The following is an 18,938-nucleotide window of genomic DNA, read 5'->3' as shown; positions in this document are numbered from 1 at the left end:
TCAGAGAGTTCCCTACGGGATCAGAAAACAAAATGAATAAAACAACTGCTCTCAAGCTTGGTATATATTTTGCTATAAGTAGCATCAAGATGGTAGGCTGCAAGCAACATGACCATCCTATAAAACAGTATATCATCTGTCTGAATTAGGCCTTCTTCTAACATGAGGTCTTTAGTTTTGTCACTGTCCCTTTTAGAATGCTTGGGAAATTATGAATATTTTGTATCATAGTTTTCATTAACATAACACAAGAACTATTAGAATAAGTTGACTTTTTTTTGAAAACGGTACATTCGTTCTTAAATTCTCATTTCCCTTATTGCAAACACTCACACAAACACTTACATATGTATATGAGTTTATATGTACATACACATAGGTAGGTTTGTATATGTCCATAACCACACAGGAGAAACAGCTAAGAAAACCACCTCTATTTAAAGAAAGCACTCCCCCGTCCTCTCCCCCACTCCACTGAAGTTTATCCTCCCTTGCTGCAAGCAGAGACAGTCATCTACTTCTCCACCTCCATAGATGGCAGCTAACTTGTTCTAGGAAATGCTATAGCGGCACAAAAATTCCTAGCAAATAAAAGATGGCATCTCATAAATAAGAGTTGCATTGTACCCGATAACTTGCATAACTTTAATAAGCATGGAAAAGTCCAACCCTTTAAATTATTGTGCAAATTATACCCATCAGCTTTTGTTATGGAGTAGAGTCTTACAGAATATAAAAATATGACTATGGTACTGATATGCTAATAAGCTTTCTACGCTGTTGGATGGTTTAGTTGTAGATAGACTAATGTTGGCAGCCGATGAATAATTGCTCTGCATGTACTAAACATAACAGAGCAGCACAGAACTTCATCATTTGTCAGCTTTATTTGTTTAAATGAGAAAAATGCTGACAGCAGTTATTGCTGTAATCCCCTTATTTATCAGATAGAAAACACTAGTTACTCTTAGCAGGTCTAATCCTGTTGGGAGACTCAAAGTTAGAGAATTTTCCAACTAATTGAAGGTAGATGGGTCACTGTTCAAAAGAGAGAAATGCAAAAGTCAGGAGAAAAGAAATGGAGAGGGAAGAAAATTAAAATATTTTCTTTTTCCTGGTTAACATTTAATAAAAGGGCCACATAGTCTCCGTGTAAAATCTGAACTTGTTCTGTCGCTAATAAAAAATTCTGGAATTGTATTTAACATTCAGTACCATGCCCACCCCAGCCTGGTGTCTACTAACAGCTGTCCCCACACCTCTTATCTACAGCTCATTATCACACTTCCACAAAGCCCATCAGTAACATCCTACGGTGGTTACTGTTGCCAACCAGTTCTCAGATCCACCTGGCGATGGGCACTTGGGGAGGGATTTGACACGGTTCTCAGATGTTTACCTTCCCTCGCAGCTTTATGTTCTTCAACCATTTGGAGGTTTTCTGTAGTAGGATGCTCAGCTTACTAAACTGAATAAATACATTCGAGAAGGAAGGGAGAGCTCCTTTCTCCTCTCAGAGGTTTTTCATACCTCAAGCCACTGGAAACAGCAGGAGACTGGCAATGTAGGTTTTAGTTGAATTGTTTTATCACCTCCGTCTCTGTGCCTGCTTTCCTGGGCGTTTTTAGCTCAGTGTTTCACGTGCTCTGTGCCTCACTTTCTGCACTGTAATGTTTCATAACTAGAAACTTAACCAAAAGAATAGTTATCCAATTTTTTGTGGACCAAGCTCCAAAGAATCATTTCTGTGCTGTATCATCAGTAACACAGGGACTTGCTCAGTTCTTGAGGAAAAGAGAAAAAATCAAACTCCCTGTGAAAAAACATCAGACTGTAGTGTTTAAGAGGCTTTACTTCTGGACTATGGATCCTTAGTATCTCAGCCCCTCTGCTGCCCAGATTTGGCTGAGGTGGTCCCTCCTTGTACTGCTTCCTGAGTGAACAGAAAACAGCTCATTTGGCTGGAAGAAGTTGAGTCCACCATTCATATAAGGCAAGGTTTTCCACTTATCTCTTAGGAGTCCAGGAATAGAGCCCAGAAAACATGCTTGAACAATGAGAAGCTTCTCCATATTTTGAATAATCACATATTGTCATTATAATATTTGTATGACCCTTTACTTTGATTAATACTGTCATGTACCTTAGCTTATTTCATCCTAAAACGTGTGTTACTATTATTTATGGTTTTATGATTGTAATTTTGCTCCAGTTCCCATTACATGAGATAGTGTCAAAGGTGTTACAAATTTTGGGACACATATTTGTTTGGAAAAAAAAAATATGTATTGAATGCCTCATTTGTGCCTACTCCTGTGCTAAGTGGTGAAGATTCCTGACCTCAAGGAGCATCTAGACTAAATGAGAAGACACTTCAACACTCCCCAACCATGTGGAACAACACTGCAGCAAGCACAAAGAGGCCACAGGATCACACCAAGGCAGCTCCTGAGTTCTCTGTGGGTAAGAAAAAGCTTCTTGGTTGGGTTCCATTCTGCCTAAGATGTGAGGGCTCTGAAGTCATCAATATGTAGCTTGGTACCTAGGGCAAGTCTCTGGGGGCTCTTGATCCTGGTAAGGACACATGAGTATCACAAATACCTGAAACTTCAAAACTCTGGAAAGAATTATCATGGAAGTGCACCTCCCTATCTTGAGGGAGTTTAGATGTCTTCGGGCCAACACGCTACTGAAAATAGTAAATTAAATATAGATAATTAAAAGGTAGAACTATATTTCATTTTTCTGGCAGATGATTAATTAGGGCTAGATGTCTTTTGCTTCTTCATCCTAGCAACAAGATTAAAATGTATTCTGACAAAAAAAAAAAAAGTCATCCTTTGAATGTGCATGTGCACTATGCTTAATGAATACTCTTTAGTTTCCCCAGGATAATAAGCACTTCACGTAGTCTTCAGAAGCACCACAAGTTCAGACTTAAGTACAGAAACGAAGAATACACCCAAGCGTTCTCTTTTCTTCCACACCAGAGATTAGAATTAATCAGCTCAGAGATGTCTGGCAGAGGGAAGCAAATTAGCTGGATATTGTTGTCTGATGACAGCAAGAAGCAGAACTTCAGAGGGAATGGTGGACATAGGAGTAGCATTTAGAGGACAGCATCCAGGGAGCCACTCACTTCTGTGTCAGAGGACAACATAGGAGACATGGTCATAATGGCCACACTTTCCAACCCTGTGGCCTAGACAGTGGCTTTGCATTCCTGTAGTCACTGAAATCACCTTCTTCTAGGCAGGTCATGGCCCGAGGTCAGTGCAGGTACCATACAGCGTGGGTCACGCACAGATGCCATGGGCTTCGGGAATGGCATCAGGACTGAATGCACACTGAACGGACAAATCATAGACAACAATAAAGCAAAGGCCAGTTAGCTGTTAATAATGTTGGCCTTCTTTATCTTTTTGGGATTGTGAAAGTGTACAATGATGAAAGATTTGTCTTCTGAATCATCATCAACAGCCACTTGCCTCATTCCAAAAACAAAAGAGCAGACTTATCATTTTGAAGGCTAACCTTGAATGGGTATTATGTAAATGTAATAGTGAGGACAGATACATTTTACACATGGAGAAACTGAGGTAAAAGGAAGTTAAGTGATATACTTGTAAAAAATGCCTAAATAGAGAGCTATATTTCATGTCACCAACTAACACTAATACTCATGCTTTGAAGCACTAGGCAATCTTCAGGGTTTTTGTTTCATTTTGTTTCACAGCTTCATAATTCCTACTTCAGACACCTAAACATACACCTGGTGTTGTCGGAACAGAAAAGAACACAAGAAAATCCAAAAACATTACTCAAGAATTTAGGATTTGGAACAAATCTCTGTTCAATATTGGGAATTGTTATAAAACTGGCGAGCTGCTTCCAGTCACAGCTAAGATGGAATGAGAGTAAGTGGTCTCCAGATTTTTTTGATGTTGTTGTAAGAAAGGTTAAATTAGACCCGAGAGACATGGCTTTCATACTCTGCCACAGGATATGGAGGGATTCATAATATTTAGCTGCAAACCTTTTAAGAATTTGTCAGTCTTCTCTGAGAGGCAGAGTGATGAACAAGATGAAACTCAGGGTGGAGAGAGAGGAAGTTTCTATAAAAGTGAGTTTTAAACCCACAAACTGTCAATGGAACACTTGAGAGATTGATTCTCTCTATGTTCTATGGTCTAAAATATATGCTTCCCAAATGTGCCTTGGTGATTTGTGAATCACTGAAGGCAACTTCAAATTAATGGTTTTCTGGAAGATACTATATTCAAATCCTCATCACCAGCACAGCAAAGTTCTGAGATGCTAACTTTAAAGATTTAATACATTTTTATTTCCATTCTTTCCTCTTTTCTCAACACAATCCATTAACCTTTTATCCCCAGAGAGACGATCTAGTTGTTTAAAAAGGAAATCACACACAATAGAGTCCCTGAAACGATTTTTTTTGAAAAGAAAAAAAAAATTAGTTTACCAGAGTTGAGACTTTTCCCATAACGGGTTGAAATACACATTATTTCACTCATTAGAGTTGGATACCTCTGAGATAAAATAAGATAAAAGCATGAAGCATTGTTAAGGGAACTCTCATTTTTATTGAACAATAAAGAACTGGTTTCGCTTATTGATAACTCAAGCTTCCCACAGGCAATATAATCTTGATTGTCAAGATAGGTTTGGCTTCTTGTTGTTTTTTGTTGCTTTTTTTGGTCATTTGCTGTTGTTGTATATGAACATGTGTGTGTCTGCCTGTTATATTAAAGCTCTTGATTTCCATGTTACTGAATACACCACCCTTTTCACAGGGGCATGGTTCCTGGGTTGGGATTACCTCTAAATTCTAAGCTTCCAGATGTTAACAGAAGCAAAACCTGGGAAAGAAGACTTCCCATATTTCCAAATGAAATGAGGCAGAACAAATGAAAGAGGATCCCTTGGCTTCTGCAGAGAACTGAAAGTGTACATTACTAAGAGGTATAGCCATGTCTGTGCAAACACAGTAACTCATGTCAAATAAATTGTACTTTTTGCAGGAAAGAACTCTAGCTCAGGGTTTTCCAAGCTAAATTGCATGAAAACGCACGATCCTTTTTCTTCTTATTTGAACTGTTAGATGACGGGGCCAAATTACCAAAAAGACCAAAGGCAGTTTTGCAGCCTTTAACAACTGAAAGGACTTATTGCTTCCAATTTGGAAATACAAAAGATTCTGTGTCTACGCCAAACCCTCCCAGGTCCCATGCATTTCCCATTAGATCTGTGAAGAAAGCAAGCGCATCAGTTAAAAAAAAAAAAAAAACTATATCACAAGTCCCTTATATTTCAGAAATGGAAAATATGTTGTCCAAGATATGTCAGGAGTTACTTCCAACAGGACTTAAAATATATAGAGAGAAAATACTTTTCTCTGGCCAAATGTGGTCCTGCTGTCCTTGGCTTCTTAGTGTCATTCAGTCCTGGACTAGCAGGAATTATTTTACAGATCCAATCAAAAGCCATTAAGTCTGTAAAGGTAGTCAAGCACTGTTCTCCAGCTCCACACTGGAGAACCCAAGGGAGGTAATGCATCTATTTTTCAATACCTGAGGCCATTTTGTTTCCAGCCTTAATTGCACTTATGTATTGGTTTGGGGTAAAATATCTCCACTTATCTTGCTCCTGTTTCCACTATTCCACTATTAATACAGAGCTTAGGAAACATAATTGCAGTGTGCAGTAGACAGCGATTTTCATTAACTACACAGAAGAAAACTGTTTAGGGAGAGACATTTCTTTCTTATTGATTCAATCAAAATGACTTGGAAGAAAAGGGTGTGCTTATTAAATTCTTTTCAAAAGGTAACTGTTAAAATTTAAAATCTTTTTCAACAGCATTTAAAAAACTGGTATATAATCTCTTCTGATTGTCATTTATGAATTTTTGTTCTGCCCAGTTCCTTTGAAATATGTAACTTTTATTGGCCTTAAAAAAATAACAACAACAAAAAAAAGAGAGAAGGGGAGATTTTTACTTGGAAGTAGAGAATGTAATCAACAATGCTCTCTGCAAGACATGGAGTTGCCTAGCAATGCTATGGGAATTAAAAGGGGGAAATAATAACAAAACAGAATGTTGTGAAGTTACAAGAGGGTGTACTGTTAAATCGGCTTGCAATACTTATCCAGAGGCCTTGAAATGAGAATGATATAATAAGATTTTCTAGCAATGGTATAAAAAATATGGATGATAGTTTTTCAATGTTCTTCCTTTCATTTAGAGCAGTTTACCCAATGGGATTTGCTATTTTGAGTTCATGATTAGGCAAAATCTAGGACAGACATTTGAGAATCAATCATAGGGCCCCTTGGAGCCAGTGGTATGTGTGTCTTTTCCGGTTGGGCTAAATGAGTATAAGATACATCAACCTTTCATATTCTCCCATTGTTGGGTAGGCTACTCTTTATGTACTTGATTCTGTTCCCTTTGTTTTGCTATCCCAAGTTTCAGAGTCCTCCTGTCAATTTTTCAAGCTAAGTTTAATCGGTGAGGGTGAGACTACTATTGTTTCCAACTCAACTTCTCCCACAAACAAGTTTAATCATCCAGGTGCATCCTAGATCCCAACTTTGGAGCCTGAAGTCAGAAACCTGTCTGACCCTAAGACTCAATTGGTTTTCTTCTTTTTCTTTGATTATGTCAAATCTTTTCAAGAAGAAAACTGCTCCTGCAATCCTGGAAATGTCTCTACACCTTTGAAATGGAATAAGTTTTTATATAACAGTGCCAGAAACATGACATAGAATAAGGAACTGGCCCTTACAGAGATGGCAGAAACAGGAATAAAGATATCCCAATGAATACCTGCAGCACTACACCTTTGGAAGACTGAAACCCTAAACAGATTCATGATGGATCATGTACAGAAATCCAAATTCACATGAGGAAAAGTACTTGTGGGTGTTTCGATGAGGAAGAACAACATACGAATCTGTAGGAAAAAGTGGTTTGTAGTGTCAAAAAATGTACCTGAAGTCAACATAAGCAACTGTGGCTTCTAGAGACAGCTACACCAAGAACTAGTTGTACCTTGTGGGTCACAGAATTTTTAATGTATAAAATAGGACTGCTAGATTATCACTAGGATCTCTTGTAATTCTCAGAGTTGGATTCCAAGATTTTAAGCAAGCTGGGGTCTGAAGAACAATATCTCTAAGACAGGTACCTTTTTAAATTCCTCATACAACTCTAGTTCCAATCTTGAAATGAATGGGGGGATGGTGATAGGGCTTTTATCTTCAAACATTTGCATTTCTACTGCAATCCCAAATTAGCTCAAAACTGTATAATGATTTGCACTCTGTGTGTATATAAATAAGTATAAAATGTCTAGTTCTCTACCCTTTCCTTCACTGACTTCTAGGCAGAGACAGACTGTAATCTAAATATGATTTTGAATTGTTTTTCCTTGCTCTGGAACTCAGCCCACCTTGAGTTCCTTCTTCACTGGATGCAGACGTTCCTCTCCCTTGCTCACGAAGAACTGTGTCTAGTTGCTTTTCCTTTTCATATCAGCCTTTCTCTTGTAACAGCTCCTCATCTCCCTGGCTTCGTTCTATACTGATGATTACCAAATGCATTCTTCTGTCTGCTCTGAAGTCTGCCAATTTCTACAACTGTTATCTCTTCTTGAGATTCCACAAGCATTTGAAACTCAGATAGTCCAAACAATGCTCTCAGATTTTTTTTCTTGCTGATGTAATTATTCCTATTAATTGCACTACCATTCTAGTGATATGTTAAATTTTATTCCTCCACTGTCTTTATTCATTTGGTCAGCTGTAGCATTCTATGTTATTAAATAGTCCTCTATCAAACAGATATCTACTTCTTACCATTATTCTAGAAACAGATCTCCTTTCTTCTCACCTGAGCTATCTGTGTCTAACTTCCTCCCCTTCTTACCATTCCAGACACTTCTGCCAAATTCAGCCTTTGAAGCACAGCTCCACCCATTATACTCTCACAAAACAATACCATCAATCTCTGCCACCACTAGCACGTCCATAAAATTAAATAAAGAACTCCTCACTCTGGCATTGGAGGCCTTCCATGCTATTAATTAAACTAAATTTTCTAGCTGTCAGCTGCTATTCTCCTACATTAATTTTATATTTCAACCAAACCCAATTTCTTGCTGAACACACACTCAGTTTCCTCTCATTAGTTAATGTCTGTGGTCTTCACACCACTGGAACTCTTCTCCCCGCCACACAGTGTGGCACCAGTTATGCCTGTTTGGATACCTCATTCATCCATGTCCCTTTCAAATGCACTTTTACAACACCCTTCCTAACATTTCTGGTTAGATGTGATCTTTTCTTTTAATCCTCTGCAGAACCACATCCCTCTATTCAGACACTGATTTGCTTTACTCTTTTCATAGTGATAAAGTACACATACAGGAGCTACATCTTGACCCTCTTTGAATACTCTGAAAGGCCTAGACTCATACATTGGAACTTGTTGGTATGTTGTTACTACACTGAGCTCACCTGAGGCTTTCTAATTATACTAAGGATTTCTGACTTATTCAAAGTCTAACATCTAGTGGGTTGGCCAAATAGAACTAATAAAATCAATAATCTAGGGTGTGACTAGACTATTTATTTTGAAGAACCAAGGTGCAAAAGTATATATTATTTCTGCTACATATTAAGCTATAAAAAATATGAATTTGAAAGGTTTTAGTCAAATGATCTTACATTAAGATATAGCACAAGCACGTAATTTATGTAAATCCTGGTTTCTCTGTATATAAGAAGGTAATAATTGCATTAGCCTAATAGGCTGCAATAAGGACTGAGTAATGCCCACCAAATGCTTAGATAAGGCCTAGTATATTGTGACTACTCAATAAACATAAGCCAGTGTAATCATAATTCCATCATCATTATCTATCACTCCAACAAACTATTAATAAAGATGGTTCTGAAAGTCTCTCATGTAAGAGATCCTGCTAGAATACAGTAATCTAATTGGGGATCCATCAATACACAGTAATCAAAAAGTCTTCAAGAGTACTCCAAAGCCACCAACTGTGGAGAATAAAGTACACAAGAATAATATATAGGAGGAAGTATTAAAAGAAATTAAAATAATGGTACTTAAAATGTGTTTGATGGAAGATTTAATATTTGTCTCAAAATATTTAGAATTCAGAAAATGAAAACAGCAACTGAAGTTAATATTCCAAGAAGAATGATTTCCAAAGAGAATATTAACTTCCATCCAGTGTTAAATGCTGAAAGCTATACAGACCAAGAAAAATGCTTCTGCAGCATATTAGAATAGCTATCAAAGGAGCTGTGAAATCAACTACATCTTCAATGTCTGGGATAATGTTAATATAAACTCAGTTAAATACAGGATGGCAGGTGGTTTCTAGTCTTTCCCATACATAACACAGTCGGGTGGGGGGGGGGGATGTGGGGAGCTGTCGTGGAGTCGGCAGACTGCTCTGCACTCTTACCTGAACTCTCATCCAGGCTCTCCTCAGAGACGTGCTCATTTTGATGGACCCACTCGCCATTGCACTTGAAGAATATCTGCATGGCTGGCCTTGCTTTGCACCTGAGTGCAATAGGGTTACTTTTGATGATGTAAGCATCATCCGGTTCCTCTATGAAATGAGGCAGTGTCCCTGGAGCTGATGGGATGGAATCAGGAAGAACTTCACCGTTGTCGGTTCCTATGAAATTGAAGAGAACATCAGAACACAGCTTAAATGGAAAGTTCATAAATGAGAACAAAATACTGAACTCACACCATCTTTAGGAACATAGGCTGGAAAACTCATCATGTTAGTAGGATATGCCTGAGAGACTGGCATAGATGAAAGTCTTCTAGAAGCTCAGCTAGCATAATATAGTGTCTTCGGGTGTACAGACCTTGAGTCTGTTGGACAAATGAAAATAACGAATATGAGAACCCTAAAACTTGAGTTTTGAATCTGAGGGTTGTGGGATAAATATTTGTGGGGTTGGTCTGATCTCAAGTTCACTTTGGCGAGTCATCATCTCAGAAGAGTCAACGAAGACAGCAAACTGTCTCAAAATCTTAAAAAAAAAAAAATGAGGAGAATTGATATTGTCCTCCCACATCTGAGTGAACAGGGGTGATCATGGTGGAAGATACTCAGTCAGAAGATAGCTCCCCAAATTCAAAACTGTTCCCCATTTTTTTTTAAACCTATGAAACTGGATTATCTGGCATCCTACCTTAGATAACTCACCAACTATCTATCTCTTCAAAATGAATGTGGGTTCATTCTCTTTGCCTTCGGCCCACTCTCTGCCCCCAGCACTTCACCATGACACACTAGGAATTGCACTAATCAAGGCTGAGAATTAAAACACAGCAGTGAAATAGCTCTGACCATGTAGTTAGCAGCTATGATAACATCTGGTCAAAGGGTAGGCACAGATAGGGCTCTCCCTTAACCTCAGGGAAGTGATGAAGCATTATTAAAAGGAAAAAGCTAGAGCCAAGATTTTGCTTCCTGCCTCTTCTCTACATTCAGCAAGGACTTAAATCCTGGGAAACACCACAAGATCAGGGATACAGATGTGTGAGTGGTGAGCATCCAGGAGACAGCCAGGACAGGTACCCTGTGGCTTTCAAAAGCCTTCCCACTAGAAGAGTCAAGAAAGCAAAGATTTCAATACCAGCTGTTGAATAGGCCTTCAGACCAAACCAGTGTTCAAACCTATAATGAGAAAAGTCACCCAGTGAACTACTTGAAAAACAATTACACCCACCAGATCCAACTCCCAGGAGAGAGCCTGTGACCCAGCTTGGCTTTCTGCATGCCATCAATTACATTTGGAATGGAATGTCTTATTATTTACATTTAAGTCAACAACTTAAATTAGAAAGCATTGTCAAAGGTAATTCATTAATTTTAGGGGTAATGTTCTACTTCAAGAACATTTAGGAAAAATTCTCAATTACTAAGAAACAGGGAGAGCAGGGACTTTAACAGGTATTTTATATAATGAAAAAAATAAAAGACACTGAGTTTTAAAAACAAGTCTCCTTACCACAGGGAACACACAAGCAAGATTTGCTACTGCAATGAATTAAACATAATAATAGCTTGATCGTCCCAAACAAGATTTTCTCCCTATTAAATACATGTTAAGGGGAAAAAACAACCTCAAATAACAAAAGAGCTTAAGGGACTATAAGCCTTCCATTTGCAATGGAAAAAATAACTCATGTGTAAGCAATTGGAAGCATCAAAAAATCATTATAAAGCAAGTACTCTCAAAGCTAAGGACAAAGAGTTTATTTTATGAAATTACAATAAAGTCACTCAGAAAATAAAATGTGTATAGGTCATAGGGAGTGAGAGCGATTTCATCATAGAATTATGAGGGGGTGTTTTAATACATTAAATTTATTTACAATGGACTTTGTAAAATATTTATTAATTTATTTTACTACTGATGCTCATGCCAATTTCCACCTTCAATAAATACCAAGTCCCTGCAGGATTTTGTAAACCCATGCATTAGAGGAAATGACAAAGGTATTAAAAGATTTTATATGGGCATCAAATGCTCACACACCCACCAGGGGCTTGAGCTATGGCCAAAGTAATTCATTGTTGCATTAAAGGGTCACCTGATAAAGCATACCCAGCATATCCAAACCCAGAGAGCTTGCCTAAGTGAGCAGACACACATTTTGATAGATGCATTTTTGCTTAACAGGTAGGAATGCATATGAATGTGTGTGAAAAGTAACAATCTGAAAAGGGAGGGGGATGAGAAAGGGGTCATAGCTCCAAGTTAATAACAAGAGCACATTTATCCAATATAAATAAAAATGTCAAAAGAACATAGGCAGTAGATTACATAATAAATCAAGTTTTAACTATCAACTCACAAAACATAGATCTAAAAACAATTAGTTTACCCTCTTGCCATTTTCTTCATGCCTTTTAGATAAAGTACGCAGGAGAGAGGAATGAAGAAGTCTGAGGGTAAGTGTCCTGGCTGCCCAAGGACCTTCCTTAAGAGTCAATTAATCTTAATGTTCAGAGGAGAGAAAGAAAGAAATAATAGAATGGAACATTTTATCTTAATTATTACTGAAGCCATGTCAAAACCATGCCTACCTCAAAGGCTAGGATCCATGAAAACAAGAAACAAAGGAAAATGATTTATTAGAAGGCAGGGGAAGGTGAGAGATTGTACATACACATATACATTTTTATATGTATCATCATTTAACTGCATCCTTCCAACAAATAAAGGAAGTAAGTGGAAAAGGTGCACAAGCTATTTTTCCTGTTTTTGCTTTGCACAGTGAAGTGTTGGGGTGATATTTATCTAGTGCTGTCTATCCAGGAAAGGTCCCTCCTCCCCACTCACCAGGCTCTAGTCATGGGGCAGCAACACCCTGCCTTTGAGGTTGGATTCCTGGCAGCCAGGAGTCTGGATCCCTCTGCCAGCAGCCTCTCCAGGATACTCCTTCCTGACCTCATAGGGCCAGGACACCTTCTCTGGCTCACCCCAGCCATGCCCACCCATGCTCTGCCCTACCTAATGGTTTGCAACTGAATTCTTCAGGAAATTCTGAGGGGATTCTTTAAGGAAAGAGAAGGGAAGAAAACAGAGCAATAGAAGCTGAAGTGGGAACCATTTTAGAGGCTTGAATTTGCTCTCCGAGTGTGTCGATCAGAAAGGAGTCGACGTGGGGGAAGGTCATTTACTTTAATAAATACTTCTGTAGAAGACTGCAAGAATACTTTTCTGCTTTCAGGAAAACTGTCATCTTAATACATTTACCATTACTTTATAGTTCAGAGAAAAGTTTTAAGATCTTGTATGACAAATGCTAGTGACAAAGGCCACCCAACTGTGTTCTTCCACATCACTTCTACAGAAGAGGCTGGAAAAGTCAGGACTCAGGTGACATCCTTGGGGGTGGGCATGGTAAAGTGTCACTCATCTAGCCACTGAGTCATAAAACAGACACTTGCATAAAAGCTCTTATTTCCCTGATTAAAGGTGTGGGTGGTACTGTCCTTCTCCCCATGTTCCTTAACTAAGAAAGATTATGAGGAAAAGTACAGAAGGAACAATCCAGTCCCTGACTGTGGGAAGTCCCACAGTGACATAGCTGAGAGCCAGAAGCAACACCAGGAGACACCCATCCCAGGTATTAGTGGATGGCTTTTAACAAATCCCTATTTGCTTAAAACGTCTGATTGTCAAGATTTTTCTGTTACTTGTGGCAAAAGATATTCCCCATGGATGCAGCTGGATCTTTCTCCTTGAAAACAAAAAGCCAGAACTCTAAGCTTCGTTTTATAAATGCCAATGCCAACAGCATATAAGAAAAGAGTTTGGGTAAGCTAAGGAATGTGAAAACTCAGCCAGCAGGAAATAAAAGTAAAAACTGCCACTTACTGATTGGTACAGGGCACACAATATCCCTCTACCTGGATTCAATACACTCCCAGGCCAGTACTGCAAATATCCCATTTTGCACTTGAGGAAATGCTTGGATTGTATGTCTAGTCTAAGGCCATATAGCCAGTAAAGGGTGGACTCAGAATTTGAATACAGGGATCTGACTAACAGCTCACAATTCCATTTCAGTTCAGGTGACAAAAACTGCAAGCCTGCTACTGTGATTTAGTGAGTGTCTGCTTGCAGTTCATAAAACCAAAAAGATGAAATAAAAGGACACATTATCTGCGTGGCATCTCACCATTTCCATTAAATATGACATTTGTCTTAAAGACCATGTAGTTACCCTGTCAGCTAGCCTATGAAGACAGGCCAGGATGGCTGTTATGGACACATTCCAGAGAAGATTTTGAAAAATAAATATTTCAAAAGAACAAGTACTCAACCAACTCTACTCAAATTAAGAGGCATCCTCACCAAAGTTAGAAATAAATTCAGGGAATGGAGTATAGCTCAGTGGTAGACTGCTTGCTTCACATGCTTAAGGTCCTGAGTTTAATAAAAAATAGAAGAAGTCAAAGAAGAGTCATTGTTTGAGAAGAAAATAATGAAGATTTTTCTACGTATCATTTGGAAATCCATATGCCTTTTTAAGCAGGAATATTGAACAAACACACCTTCAACTAAAACACAGGACTATTAACAGAAGACAATTTACCTCTGCAAGAAGAAAGGGAAGGGACAGAGGCATTGTCATTCCATCCCTTTTAACCACAAAAAAACTGTGGATATTGACAACTTGATGCATTAAATTAGTAATGAAAATGTGCACACTGCATGTCACAGTCACCCCAAATCAGGATCCATGACAGCCTGGACTACTACCCATGGGGTGATATGATGAGTGAAGTTGAGCTTCAACAGGTGTTGAATAATTCTAAGTTATACTTCTTTTTTTCTTGAGAGGCCATAACATTTAAATACACTTTTTTAAAAAAAAATCTCCTCTTTCTAGAGTATGCTTATATTTTTACCATAATGGTATTTGTTTCAAATTGCAATCAGCAACCACAAAATAATGCAAACACTCAATCTGGTGACACAGAAGAACTTTAGAATCAAATCCCCAGACCAAGTCTAGTTTACTGTGACCGTGCATTTGGCAGTTTTTCTTACCCATAAAAATAGATGATTAAAATTTACTAGTATTTTGTGATATTAAATAGAGATATTTAACAAATGTAGTCAATAATTAAATGCTACATAAATATCATGTGCTACCATTACTACCACTTTCATCATAAACTATAGCATAAATAGGAAAAAAGACTTATAATTCGAATCCCTATGATTTCAATTCCCAAACTTCTTAAGACTTACATTTCAATTTTCTGCTTACTATTATCATATTCTTCTCAGTGTCCCTGTGATATGAACTGTTATTTACAACATTTTTTTTTAACTACTTAGTACCTATAGGAAAGTCAGTAAAATTCTTTTAGGTTAAGAACTCTGAAAACAAGCAGAAAAGCACTTAACTAGTATATATGTAGCAAATGGTTATGCCATACACTACACAGGTGGCTATCCTGCAGAGCAGAGTAATAAAACACACTGGATTTCCTGTCTGCCAGATCCCAAAACTATTGGCTTTCTTAGGCAAGTAGTAATTAAACATAGGAGATTTCATAATATCCCAGGACCCCTCTCTCAGAAATATTTAAATGAAGTAAAGCACCTTACTTAGCTCTTTAAATTCCATTCATGATCTGTGAGCTTACTGATCCATAGCAATATGAAAGTTAGAGGAGAAAGCCACACCCAAGAAAGTAAGCTACATAATCTAAAAGACATCACATGAGGGCTGGGTTCTCTATTTTATATGTAAATGTGACTTGTCTCCATATGGTTATTTAATTAGATAAGGGATGTATTGTACCTATTTAATGCAGAACAACAGCCTGAAGTTTACATACCAAATTGTTAATACAATTTATGAAACAAACTCTTACTCTAGACCCCAATAAATGTTTTTCTTTCTTTCTTTCTTTCTTTCTATTTATTTATTTTTTCCTTTTTGATTAGAAAACCATTTTGCCTTCTTTCCTACCCCTAATAAAAATGGAAGTGTTTTATATCACTGGATTTTCATAGTTTACCTTACCTGTGCTGATTTTATATATTGTCAGCCAAGGACATTATTTCAGTGAGCAGATCTTAAATTCCGCAGGATGAAAGACTGTAAGATGGTAAGCAATGCTTACAACACATTCAAAGAAACTATAAGGGCCATTATTAATTCTAGAAACAAATAACTCCAAAATTCAGCAGAGCTTACAAGAGCACACTCATTATTCCCCAAATTATCAAAATTTACCTTAAAATATTCAGTTTATATATATATAATTATAATTATATATATATATTATTATAATTATATATATATATAATTGATCCTTCTGCCTCAGACTCCTGAATTACTGGGATTAGAGGAATGTGCCACTGCACCCAGCTATAATATATATTTTTAATAGACATACGTATGTGGCTACTAAGATTAGATAGTATTCTAGGTACTGAGGATAGAAACATGACTAAGACAAAGTTAACTTTCCTTAGGAGCCTACAAACTAAAAATAGTTACGGAACAAAGACAAAATGCTAACAGTGAAGTCTTAAAATCTGTGAATGAGGGAAAAGGCAAATAACAAATATGCCCTACAGAAAAAAAAAATAGAAAGTAATTAAATCAAATATTTATAAAAATATTCATTTTAAAATTTAAAAAAAGTTATTTTGCTGATAGGAGTATATGGGATGAAGTTTATAAATTGTTCAATCTCTCCCCCAACAATGGATACATTTGTGTGTCAATGGGGACCATTAACTAGCGTTCAAGTTCATCTGAAAACCTACTGGAAATTGGGAAAGGCTTTGCTTTCAAAGTGTTATCACTTTTCATTTGTAACTGACAGTTTTCAAGAGGGAGGCCATTCATAGTTATGGAAAAATGGTTGTTTTAATGCAACACTGAATGACAGAAAACCAAATAATCAAACACCATTCTCTTATTTTTCATTCTTGGAAAATTACCTTTAGGGAAGAGCTTTGTGTTTTATGTTCTGCACACTAATGCAGCAGAGGCTTTCAATCATTTTATGACAAAAAGAAGAAACAAAAGGGGGAAAACAGAAATATAAAAAACAAACATAAAATTCCCTTTAAAATAAATATTCTTCCATTAGCTGTCAGGTCACATTTTAAAAACTGAGATTGACCTTTTTACAAAATTTAAATACAGGCTGAACTGACTAAACAGGGCGAGAAAGAAATTTTTGGATATGAGATGGACACAGGCAGAACAGAGTGGGAGGTCACCTGAGATAAAATCTGGAACTCTCTTATTGTAAAAGTTATCCAGGCGCTTGGAGCTTGTACAACTTGGAAAGAGCACTGAGGTGCAGATTCAGGGTAAAAACCTATGTCCTGACATTTTGAACAGTATTTTCCCCATTCTACAATACTGCTTTGTTTTGGTGATACATAAAATATTAAATTTACAACTAAATTTTACGTTATTGAGAAATTTTACCTGGAAAATAATCTTATAAATTACCTTTTATGAGGGATTTGGAACTTGCACAACATTTTAATAAAACCAATACAACTAAAAATATATTCACTAACATTTTATGATCTATTTAAGTATTTCGAACACTATAACTTATAAGAAACTAAATTACACAAAAATAAAATATGTATTAAAATTGTTACCCATTGTCTACAAGTTCCCCCCAAACAATGCTACTAATGATTTGCTATATTGCATTCCAGTATCTTTTTCCTATGTGGTCTTAATATTTTGACCTGTATATACTTGTACATATACATTTGGCATCTGTTCTTATTTTGACATGCTAGTATTAACGTCTCATAAAACTAAAACTTTATGGTTGTCTAAGAATAGCTATGTCAATGATTTTATTATTTCCCTATAGCACTTAGCTATACCCAAATTTTAGCTTTCATTGATACAATTCTCCACTTATGGTCTATCCTTTGATTAGGTACAAATTTATTACCTCTTTTCAGTCTCTCTCCAGAGCTTCAAATCCATACATTAAATTGTCTCCTGGCATATTCACCAAAACATCCCAAATACCTTCAATATGCCTGAAGAACTTACTGCCTACCTTCTCACAGATTCATGCTTTGGCTAGGTTCTATAAATCCAAGAATGACTTTAGAACCTGGGTATCATCTACTTCTCCACCGTTCCACCTCTACATTCAATTTTTTAAATTAAATCATATTGACTGTCTCCTAAATATTCTTTCAAACTCTATGTCTGCTCTTCATTCTTATTCCTATTGTTATGGTTTTGATATGGGTTATCCCCTCCTCAGAGACTCCTGTGTTAGGCAATGCAGGAATGTTCAGAGGTGAAAGGATAAAACTATGAGTACTATAACCTAATCAGAAGATTAATCCATTAATGGGTTAAATTTGAGCAGATTGCTGTGTGGTGACTGTAGGCAGGTGGGGCATGGCTGCAGGAAGTGGGCTGCTGGTGGCATGCCCTTAGGGACTATATCTTTTCCCTGGCTCCTTCCTGCTCACTGTTTCCTGCTTACCATGAGCTCAGCAGTTTTCCTTTACCTTGCCCTTCCACCTTGATGTTCTGCCTGACACCAAAAACTATGGAGCCCACTGACCGTGGACTAAGACCTCTGAAACTCTTGAGCCCCCAGATGAACTTTTTCTCCTCTAAGTTGTTTTCTTGGTTATGTCAATCACAGCAATGGAAGGCTGACTAACACATTTCTATGCCTCTCTTGGTCACCATCATTCTTCTCAAATACTACCACTGTTCCTAATTGTCTTTGGCCATAATTCTTTCTTGTCTCCTTTTGCTTCCTTCTATATATTGCAATTTAGCATGAATTTTTCAAAATACAATTCAAAAACATCCTGCTGAGTTAAAATGCTTCTATCCTTCTGGTTTCCACATTTTTAAGATGACTGACTATGTCTTCTATGATCAGGTTCCTCCTTATAGCTCTAGTTAGCTTCATGGCTTATCACTTCACCACCTGATAGCTTTAAGGACTGCCTCTTAAAGCTTTCAGAGATCTCAGCACTCTTTACCTGTTGCCTGCACACATGCTTTCCCTTTTACCCATAGATAAATTTCCCCCTCTTTTCCTGATAGCCCATTCACAGCTTTAAGGTTCTGCTAATCTGATGTTTTTTATGTGAAGCCCTACCTGAACCTCAAAAATTCCATGTTGGTTACATTCCTCTTTGCCCTTCCATAATACTTTGTACTACTGTTTAATTATTAATGTATATCAATGCACCTTCTTCTAGACTGTAGGTTCCATGAAAGCAACAGATGTGAGAATTTTGTTCATTATTTATATCCCCAGTGGCTAAACAGCTCTGAGACTCAATAAAAGTTCCTT

At 37.3% G+C, this 18,938-nt stretch overlaps 1 protein-coding gene across 12 annotated transcripts in view; it reads right to left on the bottom strand.

Annotated features, from left to right (window-relative positions):
* Positions 1-18,938, bottom strand: part of Unc5d (unc-5 netrin receptor D) — a 505,989-nt gene that overhangs the window by 217,399 nt on the left and 269,652 nt on the right. For all 12 annotated transcript variants that reach the window (XM_078031186.1, XM_078031193.1, XM_078031187.1 and 9 more), the window contains exon 2: positions 9,522-9,740. In XM_078031186.1, coding sequence (XP_077887312.1) covers positions 9,522-9,740 — 219 coding nt within the window. The remainder of the gene's footprint in view (positions 1-9,521; positions 9,741-18,938) is intronic.

Source organism: Ictidomys tridecemlineatus, chromosome 14 (genome assembly GCF_052094955.1).
Source record: "Ictidomys tridecemlineatus isolate mIctTri1 chromosome 14, mIctTri1.hap1, whole genome shotgun sequence".
Lineage (NCBI taxonomy): Eukaryota > Metazoa > Chordata > Mammalia > Rodentia > Sciuridae > Ictidomys > Ictidomys tridecemlineatus.
Note: the sequence above shows the minus strand (reverse complement) of the source record. Positions and strands in the feature narration are given on the sequence as shown.